The sequence below is a fragment of the Bos taurus genome, chromosome 6, assembly GCF_002263795.3.
Source record: "Bos taurus isolate L1 Dominette 01449 registration number 42190680 breed Hereford chromosome 6, ARS-UCD2.0, whole genome shotgun sequence".
NCBI lineage: Eukaryota > Metazoa > Chordata > Mammalia > Artiodactyla > Bovidae > Bos > Bos taurus.
Window position 1 is genome coordinate 83,711,878 of NC_037333.1, and position 26,358 is coordinate 83,738,235.

Sequence of the window (26,358 nt, forward strand, 5' to 3'; positions counted from 1 at the left end):
CTCCTTTTCCCTTCTTGGTTTCTCCTTCCCCCAACCCTTCAGATACAAAGAATTTAATTTTGGTCAGACTGTTCCAGTAAGATGACTAAACAAGTTCACTGTAATTAGGAAAATCCAGCCTTAGAAAAGCCTTTGCCATCCAAACAAAATAAAAATTTAAGTGACCTCACCTTTGAGGCATTCACATCAAAGTGAAGATGAGCAGTGACAAAAGTTGTCCTTTCAGCAGGCTTTAGAAAGCCTTTCACAAAGAGTCAAAGTATTTTTAAAAAGTGTCAGCCTTTTATTTTTTTTTTCTAATTTTATTTTATTTTTAAACTTTACATAATTGTATTAGTTTTGCCAAATATCAAAATGAATCCGCCACAGGTATACATGTGTTCCCCATCCTGAACCCTCCTCCCTCCTCCCTCCCCATACCATCCCTCTGGGTCGTCCCAGTGCACTAGCCCCAAGCATCCAGTATCGTGCATTGAACCTGGACTGGCAACTCGTTTCTTACATGATATTTTACATGTTTCAATGCCATTCTCCCAAATCTTCCCACCCTCTCCCTCTCCCACAGAGTCCATAAGACTGTTCTATACATCAGTGTCTCTTTTGCTGTCTCGTACACAGGGTTATTGTTACCATCTTTCTAAATTCCATATATATGCGTTAGTATACCGTATTTATGTTTTTCCTTCTGGCTTATTTCACTCTGTATAATAGGCTCCAGTTTCATCCACCTCATTAGAACTGATTCAAATGTATTCTTTTTAATGGCTGAGTAATACTCCATTGTGTATATGTACCACTGCTTTCTTATCCATTCATCTGCTGATAGACATCTAGGTTGCTTCCATGTCCTGGCTATTATAAACAGTGCTGCGATGAACATTGGGGTACATGTGTCTCTTTCCCTTCTGGTTTCCTCAGTGTGTATGCCCAGCAGTGGGATTGCTGGATCATAAGGCAGTTCTATTTCCAGTTTTTTAAGGAATCTCCACACTGTTCTCCATAGTGGCTGTATTAGTTTGCATTCCCACCAACAGTGTAAGAGGGTTCTCTTTTCTCCACACCCTCTCCAGCATTTATTATTTGTAGACTTTTGGATTGCAGCCATTCTGACTGGTGTGAAATGGTACCTCATAGTGGTTTTGATTTGCATTTCTCTGATAATGAGTGATGTTGAGCATCTTTTCATGTGTTTGTTAGCCATCTGTATGTCTTCTTTGGAGAAATGTCTATTTAGTTCTTTGGCCCATTTTTTGATTGGGTTGTTTATTTTTCTGGAGTTGAGCTGTAGGAGTTGCTTCTATATTTTTGAGATTAGTTGTTTGTCGGTTGCTTCATTTGCTATTATTTTCTCCCATTCTGAAGGCTGTCTTTTCACCTTGCTAATAGTTTCCTTTGATGTGCAGAAGCTTTTAAGGTTAATTAGGTCCCATTTGTTTATTTTTGCTTTTATTTCCAATATTCTGGGAGGTGGGTCATAGAGAATCCTGCTGTGATGTATGTCGGAGAGTGTTTTGCCTATGTTCTCCTCTAGGAGTTTTATAGTTTCTGGTCTTACGTTTAGATCTTTAATCCATTTTGAGTTTATTTTTGTGTATGGTGTTAGAAAATGTTCAAGTTTCATTCTTTTACAAGTGGTTGACCAGATTTCCCAGCACCACTTGTTAAAGAGATTGTCTTTAATCCATTGTATATTCTTGCCTCCTTTGTCAAAGATAAGGTGTCCATATGTGCGTGGATTTATCTCTGGGCTTTCTATTTTGTTCCATTGATCTATATTTCTGTCTTTGTGCCAGTACCATACTGTCTTGATAACTGTGGCTTTGTAGTAGAGCCTGAAGTCAGGTAGGTTGATTCCTCCAGTTCCATTCTTCTTTCTCAAGATCGCTTTGGCTATTCGAGGTTTTTTGTATTTCAATACAAATTGTGAAATTATTAGTTCTAGCTCTGTGAAGAATACTGTTGGTAGCTTGATAGGGATTGCGTTGAATCTATATATTGCTTTGGGTAGTATACTCATTTTCACTATATTGATTCTTCCAATCCATGAACATGGTATATTTCTCCATCTATTAGTGTCCTCTTTGATTTCTTTCACCAGTGTTTTATAGTTTTCTATATATAGGTCTTTAGTTTCTTTAGGTAGATATATTCCTAAGTATTTTATTCTTTCCGTTGCAATGGTGAATGGAATTGTTTCCTTAATTTCTCTTTCTGTTTTCTCATTATTAGTGTATAGGAATGCAAGGGATTTCTGTGTGTTGATTTTATATCCTGCAACTTTACTATAGTCATTGATTATGTCAGCCTTTTAATCCCTCCTCTTGTTGTTGTTGTTGTTCAGTCGTCCAGTCATGTCCGACTCTTTGCAACACATGAACTGTAGCATGCCAGGCCTTCCTGTCCTTCATCACCTCCCAGAGTTTGCTGAAGTTCATGTTCATTACATCGGTGATGCTGTCCAGCCATCTCATCTTTTGACGTTCTCTACTTTTGTTTAAATTCTGAGGGGGCTTATCATCCAGACTGGCTTCCCAGGTGACTCTAGTGGTAAAGAATCTGCCTACTAATTCAGGAGAGACAGGTTTGATCCCTGGGTCACGAAGATCCTCTGGAGGAGGAAATGGCAACTCACTCCAAAATTATTGCCTGGGAAATCCCATGGACAGGGGAGCCTGGTGGGCTATAGTCCACAGGGTCGCAAAGAGTCAGCTGTGACTGAGCACTCACAGACACATTTTCCAGACCAACTCATGCAGAGGTATTCAACCAAACCTCAGTATAGAAAGAACTTATCCTTCTCTTTTCATTACCAACCATTCTCTTTCAATGTTACAACGTTTACCAAGGTACATCTTCAGGTTATTTCACCTTACATGGCTCTCTGAGCATCTATTATTTTTTTCTGGAGCTTTTTCAAATGCTTTATTTAATCAAAATGTTGTCAGTCAGTGAATCAATGTGCATGCATGCTAAGTCACTTCAGTTGTGTCCTACTCTTTGTGACCCCATAGACTGTAAGTGTCCAGGCTCCTCTGTCCATGGGATTCTCTAGGCAAAAGTACTGGAGTGGTTGCCATGCCCTCCTCCAGGCGATCTTCCTGATGCAGGGTTTGAACCCATTTCTCTTATGTCTCCTGCATTGGTAGGTGGGTTCTTTACCACTTGTACCATGTGGGAAGCCCAATAATTCAAATATGAGGAATAAAGTGATTTTTCTGCACAGCAGCCACCACATGATTTGAAGGGCTTCTGGTCTCTGAAAGAGGGTACCCAGCAGAGCAGTTAAGAGTGTAGTTTCTGCAGCCAGCCTACCTGAGTTTTTATCCTGACTTCCCACTGCAGGACCCTGGACAGTCTTTGTGCCATTCAACTTCTTTGTGCCTCAGCTGCCTTATGGTAAGATGAAAGTAATAATACCCACCTTGTGGGATTTATTGAAAACATTAAATGAGTTAATGTATGAAAAGGCATTTAGAACTGTATCTAAAACAAGGTGAGGACTTAGGAGTTTGGATTATTGTCTTATTTTTATTATTGAAAGCAACTGAAAATGTCAGCAAGGAGTTTGTACATAAATGGAGTAGAGTGAGCTGGTGGAAAGTTTATACTAGATATTGGATGTTCTGTTCATGAAAGAAAAAAGCGAGAACTGGTGTCCAGTACTTCAGAATCTGAGTGACGACACTAGGCACAAAATACACAGAGATAGGGAAGCAGCTTGGGAGACTAGCAAAGCCCCGATTTTCCCCGCGGAGAGTTCCAGCAGATAGAATCATTCTATCTGGGTTTAGTAAGGACTTTAGAGCCTTCAAGAGAAATCATAGGATTCAGAAGTAGACATTATGTGGTGAACACATTTTGATGCTCACATGGTGAGCATCCATGAGGAAAGAATTACTGGGCAAAAATAATGGGTATGGGAAAATTCAAGGCAAAATAATACAGATGAATCATCTAGCTGGGGTTTTAATTCATCACCTGAGGAAGACGGAATAACTCTGGAAGAAAGTTGTTATGCAAATATCCTTAGGCGCTGGTGTTATTACTCATAATAACAGTGGCTGAACAATGATAATCATCATCATTTCAATTGTACCACCAGACATTATGAGACTTTCATTAAATCTATAATGTGGATAGACTTATTCAAAGTTGTGTAAAAGATTAAGTGATTTGTGCTTTCTTTTATGCTTCGTGTTCTGACAAGCTGTGTGTATTATTTACATAACCCCACATAATGCAAATAAGAAAGATATAATGTTTCATAGATAAAAAGTTGATGGATGTCATAATTAAAATGTGATTAAAATAATTAGTGTTTTAGTCGATAAGAGTTCAAAAGGAAATAAACAAGGTCAGAGAGTGTTACTCTTCAGAGCTCTGCTCATTAATGCAAATTTACATGGTGAATCTCTATGAGAAGCTGTTCTTTGAAGGGAATTTTAGAACACTGAGGTCATTAAAGCCTGATGAAAACCAAAAAGAGGGCATATGCCATTGACCTGGGCTGTTGAAGAAGATAGCTGGAGCAGTACTTCCCACCCACTTTGGCTTCAATTTTTCCTGATTTCCTACTAATGTTTTCAATTAAGCATCATTTATCTTTAATCATGTCTCTTCCTACTGATATTTACCAACAAATTTTGACTTCCACAAGGACTCAGGCCTTCTCTGAACATTGAAACATGTCCTAATGTGTTAGCTACAAATCCTTCCTAACGAAAGAGTTCGGTCGCTATATCTGAGCATTGGGAGATAGTTATTTGAAAAAATAAAATTTAAAACATGAAAAGACAATTAACTGAGGATTTTCTTGAGTCAGAAAGAATTACTGAAGGAACTGTTTGATACTGATGTAGAGGTCTCATGAATGCCAAATTGGAGGGATGGTGAGAGGCAGGCAACTGGCAGCTTCAGTGAACAATAGCCTTCAGGAGCTTTTATATTTAATGAAAACACCCTTCTGAGCTTTTGAACTTTTTGGTGTCTTCCCTCCTTCTTCTTTCTTTTTGTCTCTTTCCTTCCTTTATTTCTTTAACAGCTTTCTTGAGATGTAATTCACATACCATACAGTTCACTCACTTAAAGTATGCAATTCAGTTGTTCTCAGTGTGTTCACAAAAGTTGTGCAACCATCATCACAATCAATTTTCAAACATTTCATCACCCCAAATAGAAACTCCATACCCATTAATAGTCATTCTCTGTTTTCCCCTAGCCCTTCACTGTAGACAACCACTAATCTACTTTCTGTCTCTGTGGATTTGTTTATTAAGGATATTTCATATAAATAAAATCATATGAAGTGATTGCTATCTGTCTTCTTTCACTTAATGTAGTATTTTCAAAATTCATCAGTGTGGTAGCATGTATCACCTCCATATGGTTTTCCATAATGAAAGGTAAAGCTTCATTTCTTTTTATTGTAAAATAATATTCCATTTTATGGATATACTATGATTTATTTATGTATTCATCAGCTGATGGGCATTTGAATTGTTTCTACTTTTGGCTATTATAAATAGTGGTTCTGTGAACATTAATGTTCAAAGTTTGTATGTACGTGTTTTCATTTCTATGCATACATATCAAAGAGTTGAATATGGTCATGTGCTAAATCTATGTTTAACATTTAGAGGAACTGCTAAACTTTTCCAAAGTGTCTATGCATTTTACATTCCCACTGACAATCTAAAAATATTATAATTTCTCCACATCTTCAACTAATCTTTTTTTCTTTGCTGTGCTGTAGTGGTTTTTGAGCTTCCCTGGTGGCTCAGATGGTAAAGAATCCACCTTCAATGCCGGAGGCCTGGGTTCGATCCCTAGGTTGGGAAGAGCCCCTGGAGAAGAGCATGGCAACCCACTCCTGTATTCTGGTTTGGAGAAGACATAGACAGAGCCATAGGCAGAGGAGCCTGGAGGGCCACAGTTCATGAGGTCACAGACGGTCAGACACAACTGAGTGACTAAGCACAGCACAGCACAGTAGTTTTTATCTTTTCTATCTTCTAGTTTCTTCTGACTCATTCTTATTATATCACTCTTTTTCCACTTGAGTCTGTTCATTTCTTATTCCCATCACCTTTTACTTCCTTTTACCTTTTAATTAAATAAAGAAAGCAAATATATGTATTAACAATATTATTTGCAGTTTTCTAGATTACCCATTCTCTGAAACCTGAAATCACAGACATCTTCCTCTCAACAACTCCTTTACCTCATCAGTCACTGCTGAATTGTCTTTCTTATTTGTCTTTTTTCCCATTTGCTTAATACCATCCAACCTTAGGCATTCATTATGTCTTATCTGAACAAGTAGAGTGGCCATTAATAGATCTCTTTATCTCCAGATGATTTCCTATCAAATATTTACATTCTACAGTGTACCAGTGAGAACTATATTCTAAATATATAGCTCTATTAATGTGATACCCTTGTATAAAAACTCTCAGATGTTTATCATTACATAGACTGTACTCTTTAGATTAATATTCATTCATTCATTCAAGAAATACTTAAACAAGCCAAAGAGTAAGATTCAGCTCATGAAAGTTAAACACATTGATGAATAAAGAGTGACTGGAAGCCAGGGGGAGAGGGTATTTAATGAATCATCCCCAAAGAGATGCCCTTTGAGCTAAGTGGTAAATAGTGAGGAAACATCTAGAAGAACTGGGCAAAGAGCAACCCAGTGGTAACAAGTTCCTAGAGCTGGAACAGGAGTGAGTTTGTTGAGTCCCAGGAAGAAATGAACATAATGTGTTGGATCACAGTGGGCCCAGGGAAATGTAGAAAACGTTCAGCTAGAGAGACAAGCGAGGACCAAATCATGGGGTCCCTGAAGCCCATGGCAAGGTGTTATTAATTCTGAGGGTCTATAGGAACCCAGTGGGCAGTAATATGGGAGGGATGTTGATATACTTTACATTTTGTTTAAAAAAATGTCTTTCATTTGCTGTGTCTAATTCACTTTTGGGTTCTTAATGTATGGCACTTCCCTTCACATGTGCTATTCTCTTTCTTACAGCCACCCACCCCTGTTCCACTCACAGCACCGCTCTACCTAAAATATCCTCTCTCCCTCTGTGTTTCTAACCTCCTTTTCTCCAGTGGCTGACATTTCCATTTGTTTATTTCTTTTTCAATTAAAAAAAAATATTTTGATGACCAATTTTAAAGTTTTTATTTAATTTGTTACAATATTACTTCTGTGTTGTTTTTTTTTTTTTGGCCCCGAGGTATGTGCAATCTTAGCTCCCTGACCAGGGATTGACCCCACAGCCCCTGCATTGGAAGCTGAAGTCTTAATCACTGAGCCTCCTGGGAAATCCCTGGTGTTTCCATTTCTGAAAACCTTTCAGTGTGCTGCTCTAAAGCCTTCTCTAAGGGCCAAAACCATTGATCTATTCACAGCTATCCCACTCCAGTTAACAGCTACCTTGACGCTGCCTATCCTGCTTTGTTGCTGTCTATTTTGTTATAGTGATCATGTCCTATTTTATATTCTGGCTGTTTGTGCCAGTGACGTTGTCCTTCTCTTTACCTTAGCTGCCCACCTTCATACTCAAACTCTATATCTTGTCATTACCAAAAGCTTCTATTTCTCCATAAAGTAAATGTTAATTTAGTCATCAAACTCTTCAATTGTCATGACATATCCTTCTAGTTTACTGCCTTAGTACCCTGACTTCAATCCTACTGAGATTTATAAGCCACAGAACCTACCATCTTTTCACTGTCACTCTCCTGTTGACATTGGTCTCTAACCTACCATAAATCTTATTATTGCTGTTCAGTCACTAAGTTGTGTCCAACTCTTTGTGACCACATGGACTGCAGCACACCAGGCTTCCCTGTCCTTCACTGTCTCCTGGAGTTTGCTCAGATCATTTCCATTGAGTTGGTGATGCTATCTAAACCATCTCATCCTCTGCCACCCTATTCTCCTTTTGCTTTTGGTCTTTCCCAGCATCAGGGTCTTTTCCAATGAGTCAGCTCTTAACATCAGGGGGCCAAAGTATTGCAGCCTCAGACATCAGTCCTTCCAGTGAATATTGAGGGTTGATCTCCTTGTTGTCCAAGGGACTCTCAAGAGTCTTCTCCAGCACCACAATTTGAAGGCATCAATTCTTTGGCACCCTACTCCTGCCTGGAAAATCCCATGGACGGAGGAGCCTGGCAGGCTGCAGTCTGTGGGGTCGCTAAGAGTCAGACAAGACTGAACGACTTCACTTTCACTTTTCACTTTCATGCATTGGAGAAGGAAATGGCAACCCACTCCAGTGTTCTTGCCTGGAGAATCCCAGGGACGGTGGAGCCTGATGGACTGCTGTCTATGGGGTCGCACAGAGTCGGACACGACTGAAGTGACTTAGCAGCAGTTAGCAGCCTTCTTTATGGTCAAACTCTTATATCTATCTAAACCAAAGCCTTTGACTGTGTGGATCACAATAAACTGTGGAAAATTCTGAAAGAGATGGGAATACCGGACCACCTGACCTGCCTCTCGAGAAATCTGTATGCAGGTCAGGAAGCAACAGTTAGAACTGGACATGGAACAACAGACTGATTCCAAATAGGAAAAGGAGTACGTCAAGGCTGTATATTGTCACCCTGCTTATTTAACTTATGTGCAGAGTACATCATGAGAAATGCTGGGCTGGAGGAAGCACAAGCTGGAATCATGATTGCTGGGAGAAATATCAATAACCCCAGATACGCAGATGGCACAACCCTTAAGGCAGAAAATGAAGAAGAACTAAAGTCTCTTGATGAAAGTGCAAGAGGAGAGTGAAAAAGTTGGCTTAAAGCTCAACATTCAGAAAACTAAGATCATGGCATCTCGTCCCATCACTTCATGGCAAATAGATGGGGAAATAGTGGAAACAGTGGCTGACTATTTTTCTGGGCTCCAAAATCACTGCAGATGGTGACTGCAGCCATGAAATTTAAAGACGCTTACTCCTTGAAAGGAAGTTATAACCAACCTAGACAGCATATTAAAAAGCAGAGACATTACCTTGTCAACGAAGGTCCATCTTGTCAAGGCTACAGTTTTTCTAGTGGTCATGTATGGATGTGAGAGTTGGACTTTAAAGAAAGCTGAGCACTGAAGAATTGATGCTTTTGAACTGTGGTGTTGGAGAAGACTCTTGAGAGTCCCTTGGACTGCAAGGAGATCCAACCAGTCCATCCTAAAGGAGATCAGTCCCGGGTGTTCATTGGAAGGACTGATGTTGAAGCTGAAACTCCAATACTTTGGCCACCTGATGCGAAGAACTGACTCATCTGAAAAGACCTTGATGCTGGTAAAGATTGAAGGCAGGAGGAGAAGGGGACGACAGAGGATTAGATGGCTGAATTGCATCACCAACTCAATGGACGTGAGTTTGGGTGGACTCTGGGAGTTGGTGATGGACAGGAAGGCCTGGCGTGCTGTGGTTCCTGGGGTCGCAAAGAGTTGGACAGGACTGAGTGACTGAACTGAACTTACTGAACTCACATCCATACATGACCACTGGAAAAACCATAGTTTCTTGACTATACAGATTTTTGTTGGTAAGGTGATATTCCTGCTTTTTAATATACTATCTAGATTCGTCAGAACTTTCCTTCCAAGGAGCAAGCGTCTTTTAATTTCATGGCTGCAGTCACCACCCGCAGTGATTTTGGAGCTCAAGAAAAGAAAATCTGTCATTGTTTCCACTTTTTCCCCTTCTCTTTTCTGTGAAGTGATGGGACAAGATGCCATAGTCTTAGATTTTTGAACGTTGAGTTTTAAGTCAGGTTTTTCACTCTCCTCTTTCACCCTCATCTAGAGACTCTTTAGTTCCTCTTCACTCTCTAATGAAAACATGTGTGATATGATAATAAAGGATAAAAGATATTCAAGGAGAGATTGATCCAAATTGTCCAGTGTGGTTAGGAAATCAAACTTGATAAAAGTTTAGAATAACTAGTGGATTAAATAATAGTGGATCACGGTGACCACAACAGGTGAAGGAACAGAGTAGCAAACCAAAGTTACAACCCAAATGTCAAGGGTTTGAGGAATAACTGGAAGAAACGAGATGAAACAGTGGATATCAACAATTTTTTTATGAGTTGAATTATAGATTAGAAGAGAGAGAAGTTATGGGGTTGATGGAAGATTTTTTTTTTCTTAAGAATATGTAAGTTTTGAGTATACTTGAAAAGTGAAAGTCAAAATATTAATTGCTTAGTCACGTCCAACTCTTTGGGATCACATAGATTGTAGCCCATCAGGCTCTTCTGTCCATGCAATTTTCCAGGCAACTGGAGTGGGTAGCCATTCTCTTCCCCAGGGGATCTTCAGGACACAGGGATCAGACTCAGGTCTCCTGAATTACAGGCATATTCTTTATCATCTGAGCCACCAGGGAATTTGTAGAGAAGCTGAAGTTTGGAGGAGGACTGAGTTGAGAGCACAGCTGAAGGATCATGAATTCTAAACTATTAAGTTCACACATATAAAATTGCCATTTGTGTAGGACAAAACTGGTGATATGTTGACAGCTTCATATGGTTCAATCTAATAGATTGGAGAACTTGAATAAACTGCAGCATCCTCTTGAGAGTATGAATGGATATAGGTAGATTTGTTGGTTTGAGGTAAGGAAGCTGAAGGAATTCTCATCTAACTGATCATCAAAATATATCTTAGAAACATGAGAGGACAGGTGATGAGAACTGGCAGTTTGAGGAGGCTAGAGAAATTGAAAACAGTAATTATAGAAAATGAGAGCATAGAATAAGGGGATGTAATGATTAGGGCTGAGGGCTCAGATGAACAGGCACGTCATACACGCTTGTTGCATTCCCAGAGTTCTGTCTTGGCAGAGGTGAACCATTGTTCAGAGGTACGTTCTCTCTAGAATTTATCCAGGTATAAATGATGAAGGAAAATATGCAGCAAGAGAATTTAGTGGAGTTTGAGACATTGAAAAATTTGTTCCATTGATGAATTTAAGGATCACAAGAGAAACCAAGAGGAGTGTATGTATGTGTGTGTGGTATATGTTTGCTGGAGGTGGAAAGCTGAAGGATAGGAAGAATTCATAGACTGGAAAAACCAATGAATAATAATTTTTAAAAAGTGGATGACTTATACATTAGAAGTAACTGAGACTGTAAGAAGGAAGGTTAAGATAGTGATAGCTGTCCAAAAGTATGATTCAGAGAGTCATGACAAAGTCTAGGGTGTGGGATGAGAGTAATATTTGAAGAGAAGGTTGTAGTGATGAGACAAGGAAATGAATGAGTAGGATTTCAAGGTCAATCAGCATGAGCACTGAGGCTACTTAGGGTAAATGTAGGACTTGGAGTAAAGAATGATATAGGGAAGCAAGTGTCAGCCTTTAATACATAAAAGGCATTATCATGGATCCATGAGGACAAAGATGAGGAAGGAAAAGGGTACGAGCAGAACTGTGTGAGCCTCAAAGGAATAAGGAGGTTTACAGGGATGTGGAAAGGAATGATCTGAGGTGGCATTAAAAAGTGAGGACAAGGCAAAATCTTCAATAATAAGCTCTTACTTGAGAGGGCTGTAAACAATGCTGTGTCCTGAGGAACAATTATATTTCAGTTTTACAGGGACATAGGCAATATTCAGAGAAAAAAATTATTTGGGACATGGAGCAATTTGGTAATTATGGGATGGTACTCCAGAAATTGTGCAAGTGCAGAAAATAACTTATTCTAAGGAAATAATTTTGAATGCATGCAGAAATTAGCCAGAGAGTTGTTCATTATTGTGGTGTTTCTTATAAAATGGGTACCAATTATTCCAAGATTAAAAACATTTTAAACAGAAAAGTTTTAAATTATGGATAATCTATCATGATATTTTCCTGTAAAAAATACATGATAGATAAAATAGATATGTTTGTATCTTAACTCTTATTTTTAAAAATATATATTATAAAAAAGACAATATATATATATATATATGTATTATATGTGTCTATGTTCTGGTAAAGTTTTAAGTGCATTTTTGAACTAGAAGCATCAGAGATATTAATTATTCATTTTGGGGGCCATCAGTCATCTCACCTTTTTGATATCTATTCCTAGTACTCCACTGATAATGCTGAACTCCTAGGACATAAGGTACTATTACCGAAGCTGAGGAAAGACTCTCATTTAAAAGCAAGTTTGGTTTTTAAATTAAAATCATTAGTCCCTGATTTCTACATTGATATGTTTTCACTTGACAGAGTTCTTTTATGCCTATTGGTATAAAACATAAACCTCATTTAAACAATCATTGTGGGACATAAAATTCACTGATGGGTGTTGCTACATGAAAAGAGATTCTAGGTGGCTGCCAGAAGTAGGGGTGGGGATGGGTGAAATGGGTGAAGGGGATCAAAAGGTACAAACTTTTATAAAATAAATGTTATGAGGACGTAATGTACAGAATAATTAATAATAACATATTTTGTATCTGAAAATTACTGAAGTACACCTTAAAAGTTTTCATCACAAGAAAAAATGTAACTATGTATGATGACAGATGTTAACTAAACATTGTGGTGATCATTGTGGTGATCATTGTGGTGGTCACTGTGGTGGTCACAAGATATATTAATACTAATATTACATCATTACATCATACACCTGAAACTGTAAGGTTATATGTCAACTGTATCTTAATTTTTTTTTTAAATGGAAAGAGACTGCAATATTTCTGTGTGGGGTAAAGAATAATGTAACATTACTCAGAACTTCACTGTAAGAATGCAATAATCCAGGGAATCTAGTTCATAGATATTCATTTTCAGGAAAGAAAAAAGGACTAAATATTAGAAATATATTTATGCCTCTCTCTCTCTCTATATATATATATATGTATATATATATACATACATACATACATAGGGCTTCCCTGGTAGAGACACTGTTTCAATTCCTGGATTGCGAAGATCCCTTGGAGAATGGATAGGCTACCCACTCCAGTATTCATGGGCTTCCCTGGTAGCTCAGTAGTAAAGGATCTGCCTGCAATGCCGGAGACCTTGGTTCAATCCCTGGGTTGGGAAGATTCCCTGGAGGAGGGCATGGTAACCCACCCCAGTATTCTTGCCTGGAGAATCCCCAGAGAGAGGAGCCTGGCGGGCTTCAGTTCATGGGGTCGTGGAGTCAGACACAACTGAGCAACTAAGCACAGCACGTATGTTACTATATCTAAATACAGAATGGCTCACTAGACAAGTAAACAAAATATTTCTCTATAGAAAGGAGTCTTTAAAAATAGTATGAAATCTAACTACGTGGATATTAAGATAACAGAGAATATTCAAACAACCAGTAGTTGATGAGTTTGTTAGTTGGAAATTGGTCCCAAATAAATTTGAATAATGAATAATGGTTCAACTAACATGTCCTAAGCATTCTACTTGGTATTGGCATGCACAATGAGGAATAAGATATGTTTTCTCCATCTTGGCCATGGGTGGCAAAAACGAATAACTAAATGTTTGGGTATTCCAAATGGAAAAAATCCTCTGAGACTTAATTACTCTGGGGCGTGGATCATCAATGGAAAGAGTAGAGACAGCTTTTCAACAACACCTCTTCCAACTCTTTCCAGCACCCTCATCCTTTACTACTCCTGTGAGGCACAAAGCCAAAGAAAGCCAAGGCTAATATGGCAAAAATACGTAAAGTAGGCATACGACTTATCTGAATAGTGGATGGGACTGTCAAGGTTTTAAGAATTTTGGTCCTGGAGGTGAAAAATTTGAAAACCTTGAGAATGGAAAGTAATAAGAATGGAGAGATCGAAATGGTTTGTTAGTCTGTTAACCAGATGTAGGTCTCTTGCTTTTCTCTGATTTTTACTTCAGTCTATTTTTTTTTTTTTGTCTCTTTATGTCACTTTCATTTCTCTCCTTACCTTTCTGGTATATTTCATTTTCCATTAACCAGATGTAACATTTAACCAGAATTGAAATTTACATAAATCCTAAAAGAAGCTGAATTAAAACTGTAGGTTTAACTCTTAGAGGAAAACATAGCCAGAACACTCAGTGACACACTCAATGACACAAAGCAAGCAAGATCCTCTATGACCCACCTCTTAGAGTAATGGAAATAAAATAAAAAGTAAACAAGTGGGAGCTGATTAAAAGCTTTTGCACAGCAAAGGAAACTATAAGTAAGGTGAAAAGACAACCCTCAGAATGGGAGAAAATAATAACAAATGAAACAACTGACAAAGGATTAATTTCCAAAATATACAAGCAGCTCATACAACTCAATACCAGAAAAACAAACAACCCAATTAAAAAGTGGGAAAAAGACCTAAACAGACATTTCTCTAAAGAAGACATACAGATGGCTAACAAACACATGAAAAGATGCTCAACATCACTCATTATTAGAGAAATGCAAATGAAAACTACAATGATATATCACTTTACATTAGTTAGAATGGCCATCATCAAAAAGTCTACAAAAAATAAATGCTGGAGAGGGTGTGAAGAAAAGGCAACACTTTTGCACTGTTGGTGGGAATGTAAACTGATACAGCCACTATGGAAGATGGTATGGCAATTCCTTAAAAAACTAGGAATAAAACCACCATATGACCCAGCAATCCCACTCCTAGGCATATACCCTGAGGAAACCAAAATTGAAAAACACACATGTATCCAATTTTTCATTGCAGCACTATTTACAATGGCGAGAATATGGAAGCAACCTAGATGTCCATCAACAGATGAATGGATACAGAACTTGTGGTACATATACACCATGAAGAATTACTCAGCCATAAAAAAGAAAACATCTGAGTCAGTTCTAATGAGGTGGATGAACCTAGAGCCTGTTATACAAAGTGAAGTAAGTCAGAAAGAGAAAGATATATATTGTATACTAACACATATATACAAAACCTAGAAAAATGGTACTGAAGAATTTATTTTCAGGGCAGCAATGGAGAAACAGAAGTAGAGAACAGACTTATGGACATGGGGAGAGGGGAGGAGAGGGTGAGATGTATGGAAAGAGTAACATGGAAAATTACATTGCCATATATAAAATAGTCAATGGGCATTTACTGTATGTCTCAGGAAAGTCAAACAGGGGCTCTGTATCAACCTAGAGGGGTGGGATGGGGAGGGAGATGGGAGGGAGGTTCAAAAGGGAGGGGATATATGTATATCTATGGCTGATTCATGTTGAGGTGTGACAGAAAACAACAAAATACTGTAAAGCGATTATCCTTCAATTAAAAAGTAAATAAAAATTTTAAAACTTTATGTTTATTTATTCCCATCTTTTCAATATCACAGAGAAGGCAATGGCACCCCACTCCAGTACTGTTGCCTGGAAAATCCCATGGATGGAGGAGCCTGTTAGGCTGCAATCCATGGGGTCGCTAAGAGTCAGACACGACTGAGCGACTTCACTTTCACTTTTCCCTTTCATGCATCGGAGAAGGAAATGGCAACCCACTCCAGTATTCTTGCCTGGAGAATCCCAGGGACGGGGGAGCCTGGTGGGCTGCCATCTATGGGGTCGCACAGAGTCAGACACGACTGAAGTGACTTAGCATAGCATTTCAATATCAAAAAATGGTGACTGGTACATAGCAAATAGGTCTTGCATAAATACATGACAGTTAAATATACTGAAGGGCAAAAAATAATTTGATTAATTGAATTATCATTATTAGTATAAAATCATCATATTTCCCCTACAGATTAGAAATACTTTGAAGTAAAAATAAAAATACTGGTAATAGTATCATCATTATGTTTCTATTACTGTCCATTTGAAAAGAAAATTGCTAGCCTGTGCCTGTTCTAGAAATAAGGTCAAGTGTGAAAAGTTTTTTTTTTTTTTTTTAACCACTTAAACCTTAATTTGTGTCTCTAAGGTGAGCAAGGAGAAAGGGGAACATTTTGAGTGATTGTAAAGAGTTTGTTGGGGGGGGATTGTGGTCCAGAAATCCATGTATTTTGAATTTTATAGATAATATTCTATTATTACCAATGAAGACAAGAGTGCAACTCCAGTTAAAAGTCATTAGAAAAGACATCTGTAATTCTTTTATTACCTTGAGCAGTTTGTACTTATTGACATCATATTTATGTAAGAAGAATTAATGTTCCAAATGAAACATTTGGAAAATGTAGAAAAATGAAGAATAGATAGGACAGGGAAATGGAGGTTAAAACATTTAAGCTTTATTTTCTGTAGATTTCCTTCCAAATCTATTAAAGAACAAAATCTTAGAATTATTTATTCACTTCTCACTATTTTTTGCTTTTCACTTTTTATAGTCATATGTATAAATTATTCTTATATTGTTATTTAATTTTTTATTTTAAAAGAAAGAATTTATCAAAGGACATTAAAGTTCTTATTTGCTTTTTGAAGTTTTAATAATAATTATCATTTTCAGAAGAAGGGCTATAACATGATACTTCCTATATGACTTATATGAAGAAGGAAATGGCAACCCATTCCAGTACTCCTTCCTGGAAAATTCCATGGATGGAGAAGCCTGGTAGGCTACAGTCCATGGTGTTGCAAAGAGCTGGACATACTGAGTGACTTCACTTTATTTCTTTCTATAGTTCCTTTTGGAGAAGGAAATAGCAACCCACTCCAGTACTCCTGCCTGGAAAATCCCATGGACAGAGGGGCCTAGTGGGCTACAGTCTATGGGGTTGCAAAGAGTCAGACACGACTAAGCAACTAACACACACACACATACGACTTATATACTTCTTCTATTTTCAGTGTATCTATTAAATGCATAATTTAGAAAGATCACAAACAGCATTCTAAGCTGGGATGAGAAAACACTTTATTACTTACTCTATCTTTCCATGCTGAAAACGTACACAATTTTACCTCAGGCTCTGTGTTTTTCCTCCCTTTCTCTGTTATTATGTCATTTTCACATTAAATTTAAATTTCCCAATTAAAATCCAACATGTGGAATTTTCAGATTAAAAAAAAATTGTTAGCATGGTTTCCTGAAATAAAGAGTTTTAATATTACTATGTTACTATTTTCTCCAATAGTAGAGGGAAAAAAAACTATTAAATTCACAAATCAGAATAATTCCTGAATTGGAAGCCACAAATATGAAATATATCTTTTAAACATGAAATAAAATTAAACTTACTGATACATCATCCACTGTCAAGAATGCAAACTCTTCCACCTCTGTGCTGCTTTGTGATTTCTCGTCAAATGAGTAGCACTCTGGGCATTCTTTCAGCTGACTAAAGAAAGGATACTTAAAGGATTTAAAATAAACTAGTTGAACAAGTTGGGATGGGTAAACTTTAACCAATAGTGTGACTTGAGGTGAAGAATCACTTGATAACCTTTGTCATAGCAAGTAAGAATTTCCTGGTTCTGGCTAATTAAGTGAGAAAATATTGTGTTCAAAACCTAAGCAACACCCTTAATACTTGGAGCAGTTTTGTGTTTGTCTTTCAAGAAATGGTACTCTTTGTTCTGAGTCAGGACAGTCTGGTCTTCAGGCCCTGCCCTTTTCCCTTTTAGAGACAGGTGTGAAACACGATCAGATCAACCTTTGAGCAAGATCAACCTTTTTCATAAAAGGTTGGATAGTTGTTCACTTGATTTTGTTAGTGCAATAGTCTGAGACATGTCTGGATCTGGCCCAGTAATTCTTTGGTGTCTGCTTAAAGAGAGATCTAACTTTAAGATGGGAAAGTGAAAATATATTGATGTTTGTGCCAATTGCCATTTTCAAGGGCTATCCCAACTCATCTTGTGATTTTCTTTGTAGCTAAAATAGCACCTGGGCTTCCTAGATAGCTCAGTGGTAAAGAAACTGCCTGAAATGCAAGAGATGTGGGTTTGATCCTTTGGTCAAGAAGACCTTCTATTCTACCCACTCCAGTATTCTTGCCTGGAAAATCTCCTGGACAGAGAAGCCTGGTGGACTACAGTCCATGGTGTCACAAAAGGGTCAGTCACGGCTAAACAACAACATCAGCACCTACATTCTGACTTAGAGCTTTGTTTTCTGTAGATCAGATCCTTTTTTTCCCCACTGTGTCTTTGCCCATATACCTAAAATATTGTTTCCCCTCTTTGTAGTATAGTTCTCAGCTAAAAACCCACCTCACTGTAAGATTCAAGTCATTTAATTAGAATCTGACTACACAGGGTCCCTAGACTTTGAGAGCCTGTGTTCCCCCCAGGATGTTTTCCTCTAATTTCCTCTAAATAGCCCTTGACCCATGTTTTCCCCTCAAGCAGGCATCTAGTTTTAGTTTTGATTATTTTCAAAATATTCCTTCTGCTAGATAATGAAATATTTGAGGCCAGAAATTGTGATGTCTATGAATGAATGGAATTTTCACACTTCTGCAAACACTTTGATATTCAATATTTACTTAATCTTTCTTTTAGTCGATTTGAAAATCAACATTTGAATTCATATTTCAAGTTCCTTTTTGCTTTGAAAAGAAGTTTTTGGCAAAGCAGGCACATATAATTGCAATGAATAAATGAACATATTGGCTAATAAATTAAAAATTCTATGCCTTTGTCCACTTTTTGTTCATGTATAACAAATTGCTACAAACGTAACCACTTAAAACAATAGCCATTTATTATCTGTTTTTCACTCTGTTGGACAGAGGTCCAGGTGAGTTCATTGTTGTTCCCTGCTTAGTGTTTAAAGACTAAAAGCATGGTGAGGGCTCTGCTGGGCTCCTATCTGGAGGCTGTGGTAAAGAATCACTTGCCGGCTCATTTAGTCTGATGGTAGAATTAAGTTCATTGCAGAAGGACTAAGGTCCTGGTTTCTTTGCTGCCTGTCAGCTTGGGCTGCCTTCAGTTTCTAGAGGCTATCTGCATCCCTTGATAAATGGTCCCCTCTGTCTGCAAGCCAGCAGTGGTGCATCTTCTCACACTTGGAATCTGTTTGATTTTTCTGCTGTTCAGAAGAGAACATTCTCTATTTCTAAGGAAATCTGCTTCTAAAGGCTTGGACTTCAACCCACCTGGAAAAATCTCCTTTTATTAACTCAAAGTCAAGAGATTAGTAATATGAATCCTATCTACAGAATGCCTTTTGCCAAGTGATGTACCATAAGCACCCCACTCCAGTACTCTTGTCTGGAAAATCCCATGGATGGAGGAGCTTGGTAGGCTGTAGTCCATGAGGTCGTTAAGAGTTGGACATGACTGAGTGACTTCACTTTCACTTTTCACTTTTATGTATTGGAGAAGGAAATGGCAACCCACTCCAGTATTCTTGCCTGGAGAATCCCAGGGATGGGGAAGCCTGGTGGGCTGCCATCTATGGGGTTCCACAGAGTCGGACACAACTGAAGCGACTTAGCAGCAGCAGCAGCAGTAGCATAAGCATGGCTATGATATCTCACTGTATTTGCAGTAAGATTAGGGCAGAATATCTTGGAGGACTATTTTAGAATCCTGCCTAGCACAATAATATAAAAAAAGCATTGTTTTCTATCTTTTAAACTATATGTTTAACAATAGTAGATATTTAGTAAAAATTTAACATTCACATACTCTAAGGGTATGGTCAGTTGGTATATCCCTTTCAAGAATGCAAACTTGCTGAAGTGATGAGGAAGAAAGAAATTCTATGCAAAGGGAATCATGTGTGCATGTGACATTATAGTGTGTTCACAGCACTAAAATACCTTTAAAAAAATGAAAATTAAGGATAGGAGCAAAAGGAAAGAGCCAAGATGAGAGATTAAAGTGGAAAATAGGAAGAGGATAATCATTAAATTTTTGTATGTCTCGAAACTATATTTTGTCTTTACCCTATAGGTTAAAGGCTCTTTACTTCTTTTTTGTGCCATATCCATTGTCATCTTTGGCTCTCTGGTCAAGACTATGGACCCCTTCTCATAATAATGTTTTTAGATGCATAAGATAAAATACATAGGGTTATATAAAAAACAGTATAGAGCAATGTAGTTATCAAAATATTTTTTTATTTATTTATTTTTTAAATTTTATTTTAATTTTTTTTAATACCAAAACCATTTTGTATTGGGGTATAGCCAATTAACAATGTTGTGATAGTTTCAGGTGAACAGAGAAGGGCCTCAGCCATACCTATATATGTGTCCATTACAATTTTTAATATAAGTAAATATGCTTCTGTTTTAAAATGTTAGATAATGGGATATAGCAATGAGTCTAATAAAATAATTTCAAAGCTGTAATGAGTATAAATATATTTTGATGCATATCTAACAACTATGAAATGAAATGAAAATATCTATGATTTCTCTTGGTGAAAAAGTCACTGATACAGCTTATGTTACAGGGTTGTTGAGGGTTTCTTTTTGTTTGTTTGTTTGTTTTGGCCTATTTTGTAATGGGAAGAAATAGTAAGCTTCTGTTAAAAGTTAATAAATATAAAGATGATTTTAGAAGTAAAAAGATGGAGGAGGTGTAGGTGGATGTGGAGTACATCTCTCTCCATGGATACATAAGGAATACACCTTCAGACACAGAAGTGCATGCAGAACACCAGCTGACAGCGGACAAGAATACCTGACCAGTGGAAAAGAATATATAGAACCATGAAAAACTCAGTAGGACGAAGGCATTAGGGGAAAAAGCAGGAGTGTTAGTAGGACAGGACCTGCCCTCGGTGGGTGGGGAAACTGAAGCAGCGGTCTGATCCCCACATTGGGGCAATTGTCTGAGTCAGAGGAGAAACATTTAAGGCTGAGAGTGAAACAGCTAATCTGAGGCAGCCTAAATGGAGTGAGAATCAGACAGTCCTTGCCATAGTCATATATATCCTGGACAGGAACGCTGGTCCCCTGGAAGGCCCAGTGGCTGGGGCCTGGAGTTTAGGGATTGTGAAGCAATCCCAGGGCGAGGGCTGCTGTTGACTGTGGGGAGATGGAGTGAGGGGATGTGAGGGAGGAGATCGTGGTGGCACATGCTGGTGGAAGAAAGCCTGGCAGCCATGAAAGCAAGGTGATACTGCTGAGTCACACATAGCCGGTGGAGCCATCACCATAGCCTCTTTCCCCACCCGCAAGCATAGGCAGCTGAACAATAAAGAGTCTGGCCCATCAGACACCTGACACACGGAACTACAGAATAGGACCCCAGCCAAGGGCACCTCTCTATAAGCCTGATGTGCCAAACAACAGAGAAGGACCCCAGGCAAGGGAGCCCTCTAAGTGCCTGAATGGGTGGAGCTATGGAGAAAGACTAGCCAAAAAGGCCTTCTGAGCACCAGCTACAAGAAGTTCAAAAAAAGACTCTGATAGAGTCATAATTCCTGTGGCATAGGCAATCTGTGTCCCAGCACACTTGGTCCCTTTAGGGTCCCTGAAAGCCAATCAGCTATGCCACCTTCACGCTCAACTCTTACTGGGGCAGAGCTGCCACAGGCAAAAAAAAATCTTTTGTCTATGGATGAAGGGTCACTTTGGTCGTGTCGACTCTTTGCGACCCCGTAGACTGTGGCCTGCCAAGCTTCACTGTCAGGGAGGGGGGTTCTCCAGGCAAGAATACTGGAGCCTATTGGCCCATACTGGTTACCATACCCTTCTAGACCACTATATTTCCTGTGGCCCTAGCCGTCAACTCCCTTGAGTACCTGGTGCTGCCAGAGCCCCTGTGACCCAAGCAGCTACACCACCTCCACACCTGGCCCTCACAGGGGCAAACCCAAGTCCTCCATGGCAGCCTCAGGAGCAAACCCCAGTGGACAACCCACATGTAGAGGTGGAAATAAAACCACAGTTGAAACCCAGGGGCAGTGTGGCTCAGGAAGAAGACCCAAAATCTTCCTACCAGCTGTACAAGCTACAGGTTAAATCCACATGATCAACTAGGCAGACTCTGTGTCTATGGAATATATAAAAGGTCATGGGAGAGTGCCCACAAAATAAAACACACTAGTTCTGATAGCTGTGGACATTGGAGGCAAGGACATACAGGAGCAGGACCAGATTAGAATCAGCTGCCCCTACTGCAGGTCCAGAGATCAACACAGTGATGGAGGGCATCCTAGGGAATTAAGGTGGACTGTGACTCCCAGCGGACTCTGACAGCAATGACTCAAGAAAACGTTTCTTATTCTTATGTTTTAACTTGTTCTGTAGATTCTTTTTTAATCACCGCCCCCCCTTTTTTCCACCTCTATTGTAGTTGTTGATTTTATCGGCACTATGAAGTCCAATCGGAGAAGGCAATGGCACCCCACTCCAGTACTTTTGCCTGGAAAATCCCATGGATGGAGGAGCCTGGTAGGCTGCAGTCCATGGGGTCGCTGAGGGTCCGACACGACTGAGCGACTTCACTTTCACTTTTCACTTTCATGCATTGGAGAAGGAAATGGCAACCCACTCCAGTGTTCTTGCCTGGAGAATCCCAGGGACGGGGAGCCTGGTGGGCTGCTGTTTATGGGATCGCACAGGGTCAGACACAACTGAAGTGACTTAGCAGCAGCAGCAGAAGAAGAAGAGAAAAAGAAAGGGTATGAGAAAAATTTTCAAGAGGTTATAATTGAAAATTTCCCCAACATGAAAAGGAAATAGTCAATCAAGTCCAAGAGGCACAAAGAGTCCCATACAGGATAAACCTAAGGAGAAACATGCCAAGACACATACTAATCAAACTAACAAAGACTAAACACAAAGAAAGAATATTAAAAGCAGCAAGGGAGAAACAACAATTAACATACAAGGGAAACCCCATGTTCTTCACAGCTGATCTTTCAGCAGAAACTTTGCAGGCCAGCAGGGAATGATAGGATATATTTAAAGTATTGAAAGGGAAAACCTACAACCAAGATTACTGTATCCAGCAAGGATCTCATTCAAAATTAATGGAGAAATTAAAGCTTTTCAGAGAAGCAAAAGTTAAGAGAATTCAGTACTAACAAACCAGTTTTACAACAAATATTAAAGGGATTTATATAGTCAAGAAATATAAAAGAAGAGAAAAGATCGACAAAATCAACCCCAAACAATTAAGAAAATGGCAATAGGAACATTTACATCAATAATTACTTTAAATGTCAATGGATTAAATGCTCCAACCAAAAGATACAGACTGGCTAAAGGGATACAAAAGCAAAACCCATATATATGCTTTCTATAGGAAACCCACTTCAGAACTAAAGACACATACAGACTGAGAGTGAGAGGATGGAAAACTATATTCCATGCAAATGGGAAGCAAAAGAAAGCTGGAGTAGCAATCCTTACATCAGACAAAATAGACCTTAAAATAAAGAATATTACAAGAAATAAGGAAAGACACTACATAATGATCAAGGGATCAGTCCAAGAGGAAGACATAACAATTGTAAATATCTATGCACCCAACATAGGAGCACCTCAGTACATAAGATAAACCCTAATAAATGGATAAAAATGGAGAAATTGACAGAAACACAATTAGTAGGGGACTTTAACACCCCCCTCACACCAATGGACAGATCTTCAAAACAGAAAATTAGTAAGGAAACACAAGACTTAAATGATACATTAGATGAGATGAATCTCATTGATATCTTCAGGAAATTCCATCCAGATTCAGAATACACCTTCTTCTCAAGAGCACATGGAACATTCTCCAGGATAGACCACATCTTGAGTTACAGATCAAACCTCAGTAAATTTAAGAAAATTGAAATCATATCAAGAATCTTCTCCAACCACAATGCTATGAGACTAGATATCAATTACAAGGGAAAAAAAAAAAAAACTGTAAGAAGCACAAACACATGGAGATTAAACAACACATTTCTAAATATCCAACAGGTTACTGAAGAAATCAAAAGGAAAATTAAAAAATTTCTAGAAACAAATGACAATGAAAACACAACTCAAAACCTACAGGATGCAGCAAAAGAAGTTCTTAGAGGGAAGTTTATGGCAATACAATCCTACCTCAAGAAAAAGAAAAGCATCAAATAGACAACCTAACTTCACACCTAAAACAACTGGAAAAAAAAGAACAAAAAACCTCCAAAATTAGTAGAAGGAAGGAAATTATAAAGATCCAAGCAGAAATAAATGAAAAAGAAATGAAAGACACAATAGTAAAGATTAATAAAACTAAAAGCTAGTTCTTTGAGAAGATAAACAAAATTGACAAACCTTTAGCCAGACTCATCAAGAAAAAAAAGAGAATTAAATCTACAAAATTAGAAATGAAAAAGGAGAGATTACAACAGACAATGCAGAAATACAAAGGAGTATAAGAGACTATTATGAACAACCGTATGGCAATAAAATAGATAACCTGGAAGAAATGGACAGATTCTTAGAAAAGTTCAATCTTCCAAGACTGAACCAGGAAGAAATAGAAATTATGAACAACCCAAGTACAAGCCCTGAAATTGAAGCTGTGATCAACAATCTCTCAAAAAACAAAATCCCAGGACCAGATGGCTTCACAGGAGCATTATATCAAACATTTAGAGAAGAGCTAATGCCCATCCTTTTAACTCTTTAAAAAGTTGCAGAGGACGGAACACTTCCAAACTCATTCTACGAGGCCACCATCACCCTGATACCAGAACCAGACAAAGACAACACAAAAAAAGAAAACCACAAGGCCAATATCAGTGATGAACATAAATGCAAAAATCCTCAAAAAAATTTTTAGCAGACAACTCAGCAACACATCAAAAAGTTCATACATCATGATCAAGTTGGGTTTATTCCAGGAATGCAAGGATTCTTCAATATATGCAAATCAATCAATGTGATACACCATATTTACTAATTGAAAGATAAAAACCACATGATCATCTCGATAGATGCAGAAAAAGCCTTTGACAAAATTCAGCACCTATTTATGACTGCACCTATTTATGATTAAAACTCTTCAAAAAAATGGGCATAGAAGGAACCTACCTCAACATAGTAAAGGCCATAGATGATAAGCCTATAGCAAACATTATTCTCAATGGTGAAAAACTGAAAGCATTCCTCCTAAGATCAGGAACAAGACAAGGGTATCCACTTTTACCACTATTATTCAATATAATTCTGGAATCCTAGGTATAGCAATCAGAGAAGAAAAAGAAAAGGAATGGCAACCCACTCCAGTGTTCTTGCCTGGAGAATCCCAGGGATGGGGGAGCCTGGTGGGCTGCTGTTTATGGGGTCACACAAGGTCGGACATGACTGAAGTGACTTAGCAGCAGCAGCAGCAGAAGAAGAGAAAAAGAAAGGGTATGAGAAAAATTTTCAAGAGGTTATAATTGAAAATTTCCCCAACATGAAAAGGAAATAGTCAATCAAGTCCAAGAGGCACAAAGAGTCCCATACAGGATAAACCTAAGGAGAAACATGCCAAGACACATACTAATCAAACTAACAAAGACTAAACACAAAGAAAGAATATTAAAAGCAGCAAGGGAGAAACAACAATTAACATACAAGGGAAACCCCATGTTCTTCACAGCTGATCTTTCAGCAGAAATTTTGCAGGCCAGCAGGGAATGATAGGATATATTTAAAGTATTGAAAGGGAAAACCTACAACCAAGATTACTGTATCCAGCAAGGATCTCATTCAAAATTAATGGAGAAATAAAAGCTTTTCGGAGAAGCAAAAAAGCTTTCTGATCTGGATCAGAAAAGAAATAAAGCTCTCACTGTTTGCAGATGTCATGATACTCTACATAGAAAACCCTAAAGATAGTATTAGAAAATAACTAGAACTAATCAGTGAATTTAGCAAAGTTGCAGGATACAAAATCAATACACAGAAATCACTTGCATTTCTATATACTAACTGAAAAATCAGAAAGAGAAATTAAAGAATCAATCCCATTCACCGTTGCAAAAAAAGAATTAAATATCTGGGAACAAACTTACCTAAGGAGATAAAAGAACTGTACACATGAAATGATAAGACACTAATGAAAGAAATTAAAGACTACATAAACACATGGAGAGATATTCCATGTTCCTGGGTAGGAAGAATCAATATTGTGAAAATGACTATACTACCAAATGCAATCTACAGATCCAATGTAATCCCTATCAAATTACCAATGACATTATTAACAGAATTAGAACAAAAAAAATTCACAATTCATATGCAAACACAAAAGACCCTGAATAGCCAAAGCAGTCTTGAGAAAGAAGAATGGAGCTGGAGGAATCAACCTTCTTGACTTCAGATTATACTACAAAGCTACAGTCATCAAGACAGTATGGTACTGACACAAAAACAGAAATATAGACCAATGGAACAAGATTAAAAAGCCCAGAAATAAACCCATGCACCTATGGGTACCTTATTTTTGACAAAGGGGTAAGAATATACAATGGGGCAAAGACAGCCTCTTCAATAA

General features: G+C 38.2%; 1 protein-coding gene across 1 annotated transcript in view; it reads right to left on the reverse strand.

The window, feature by feature from the left end:
- LOC518437 (transmembrane protease serine 11G) overlaps positions 1-17,256 on the reverse strand; it is a 42,087-nt gene extending 24,831 nt beyond the window's left edge. Inside the window, exon 1 of the mRNA XM_002688315.6 lies at positions 17,171-17,256. Within this exon, the coding sequence (XP_002688361.1) occupies positions 17,171-17,181 (11 nt within the window). The 5' untranslated portion in view covers positions 17,182-17,256. The remainder of the gene's footprint in view (positions 1-17,170) is intronic.
- Between the last annotated feature and the right edge of the window lie 9,102 nt (positions 17,257-26,358).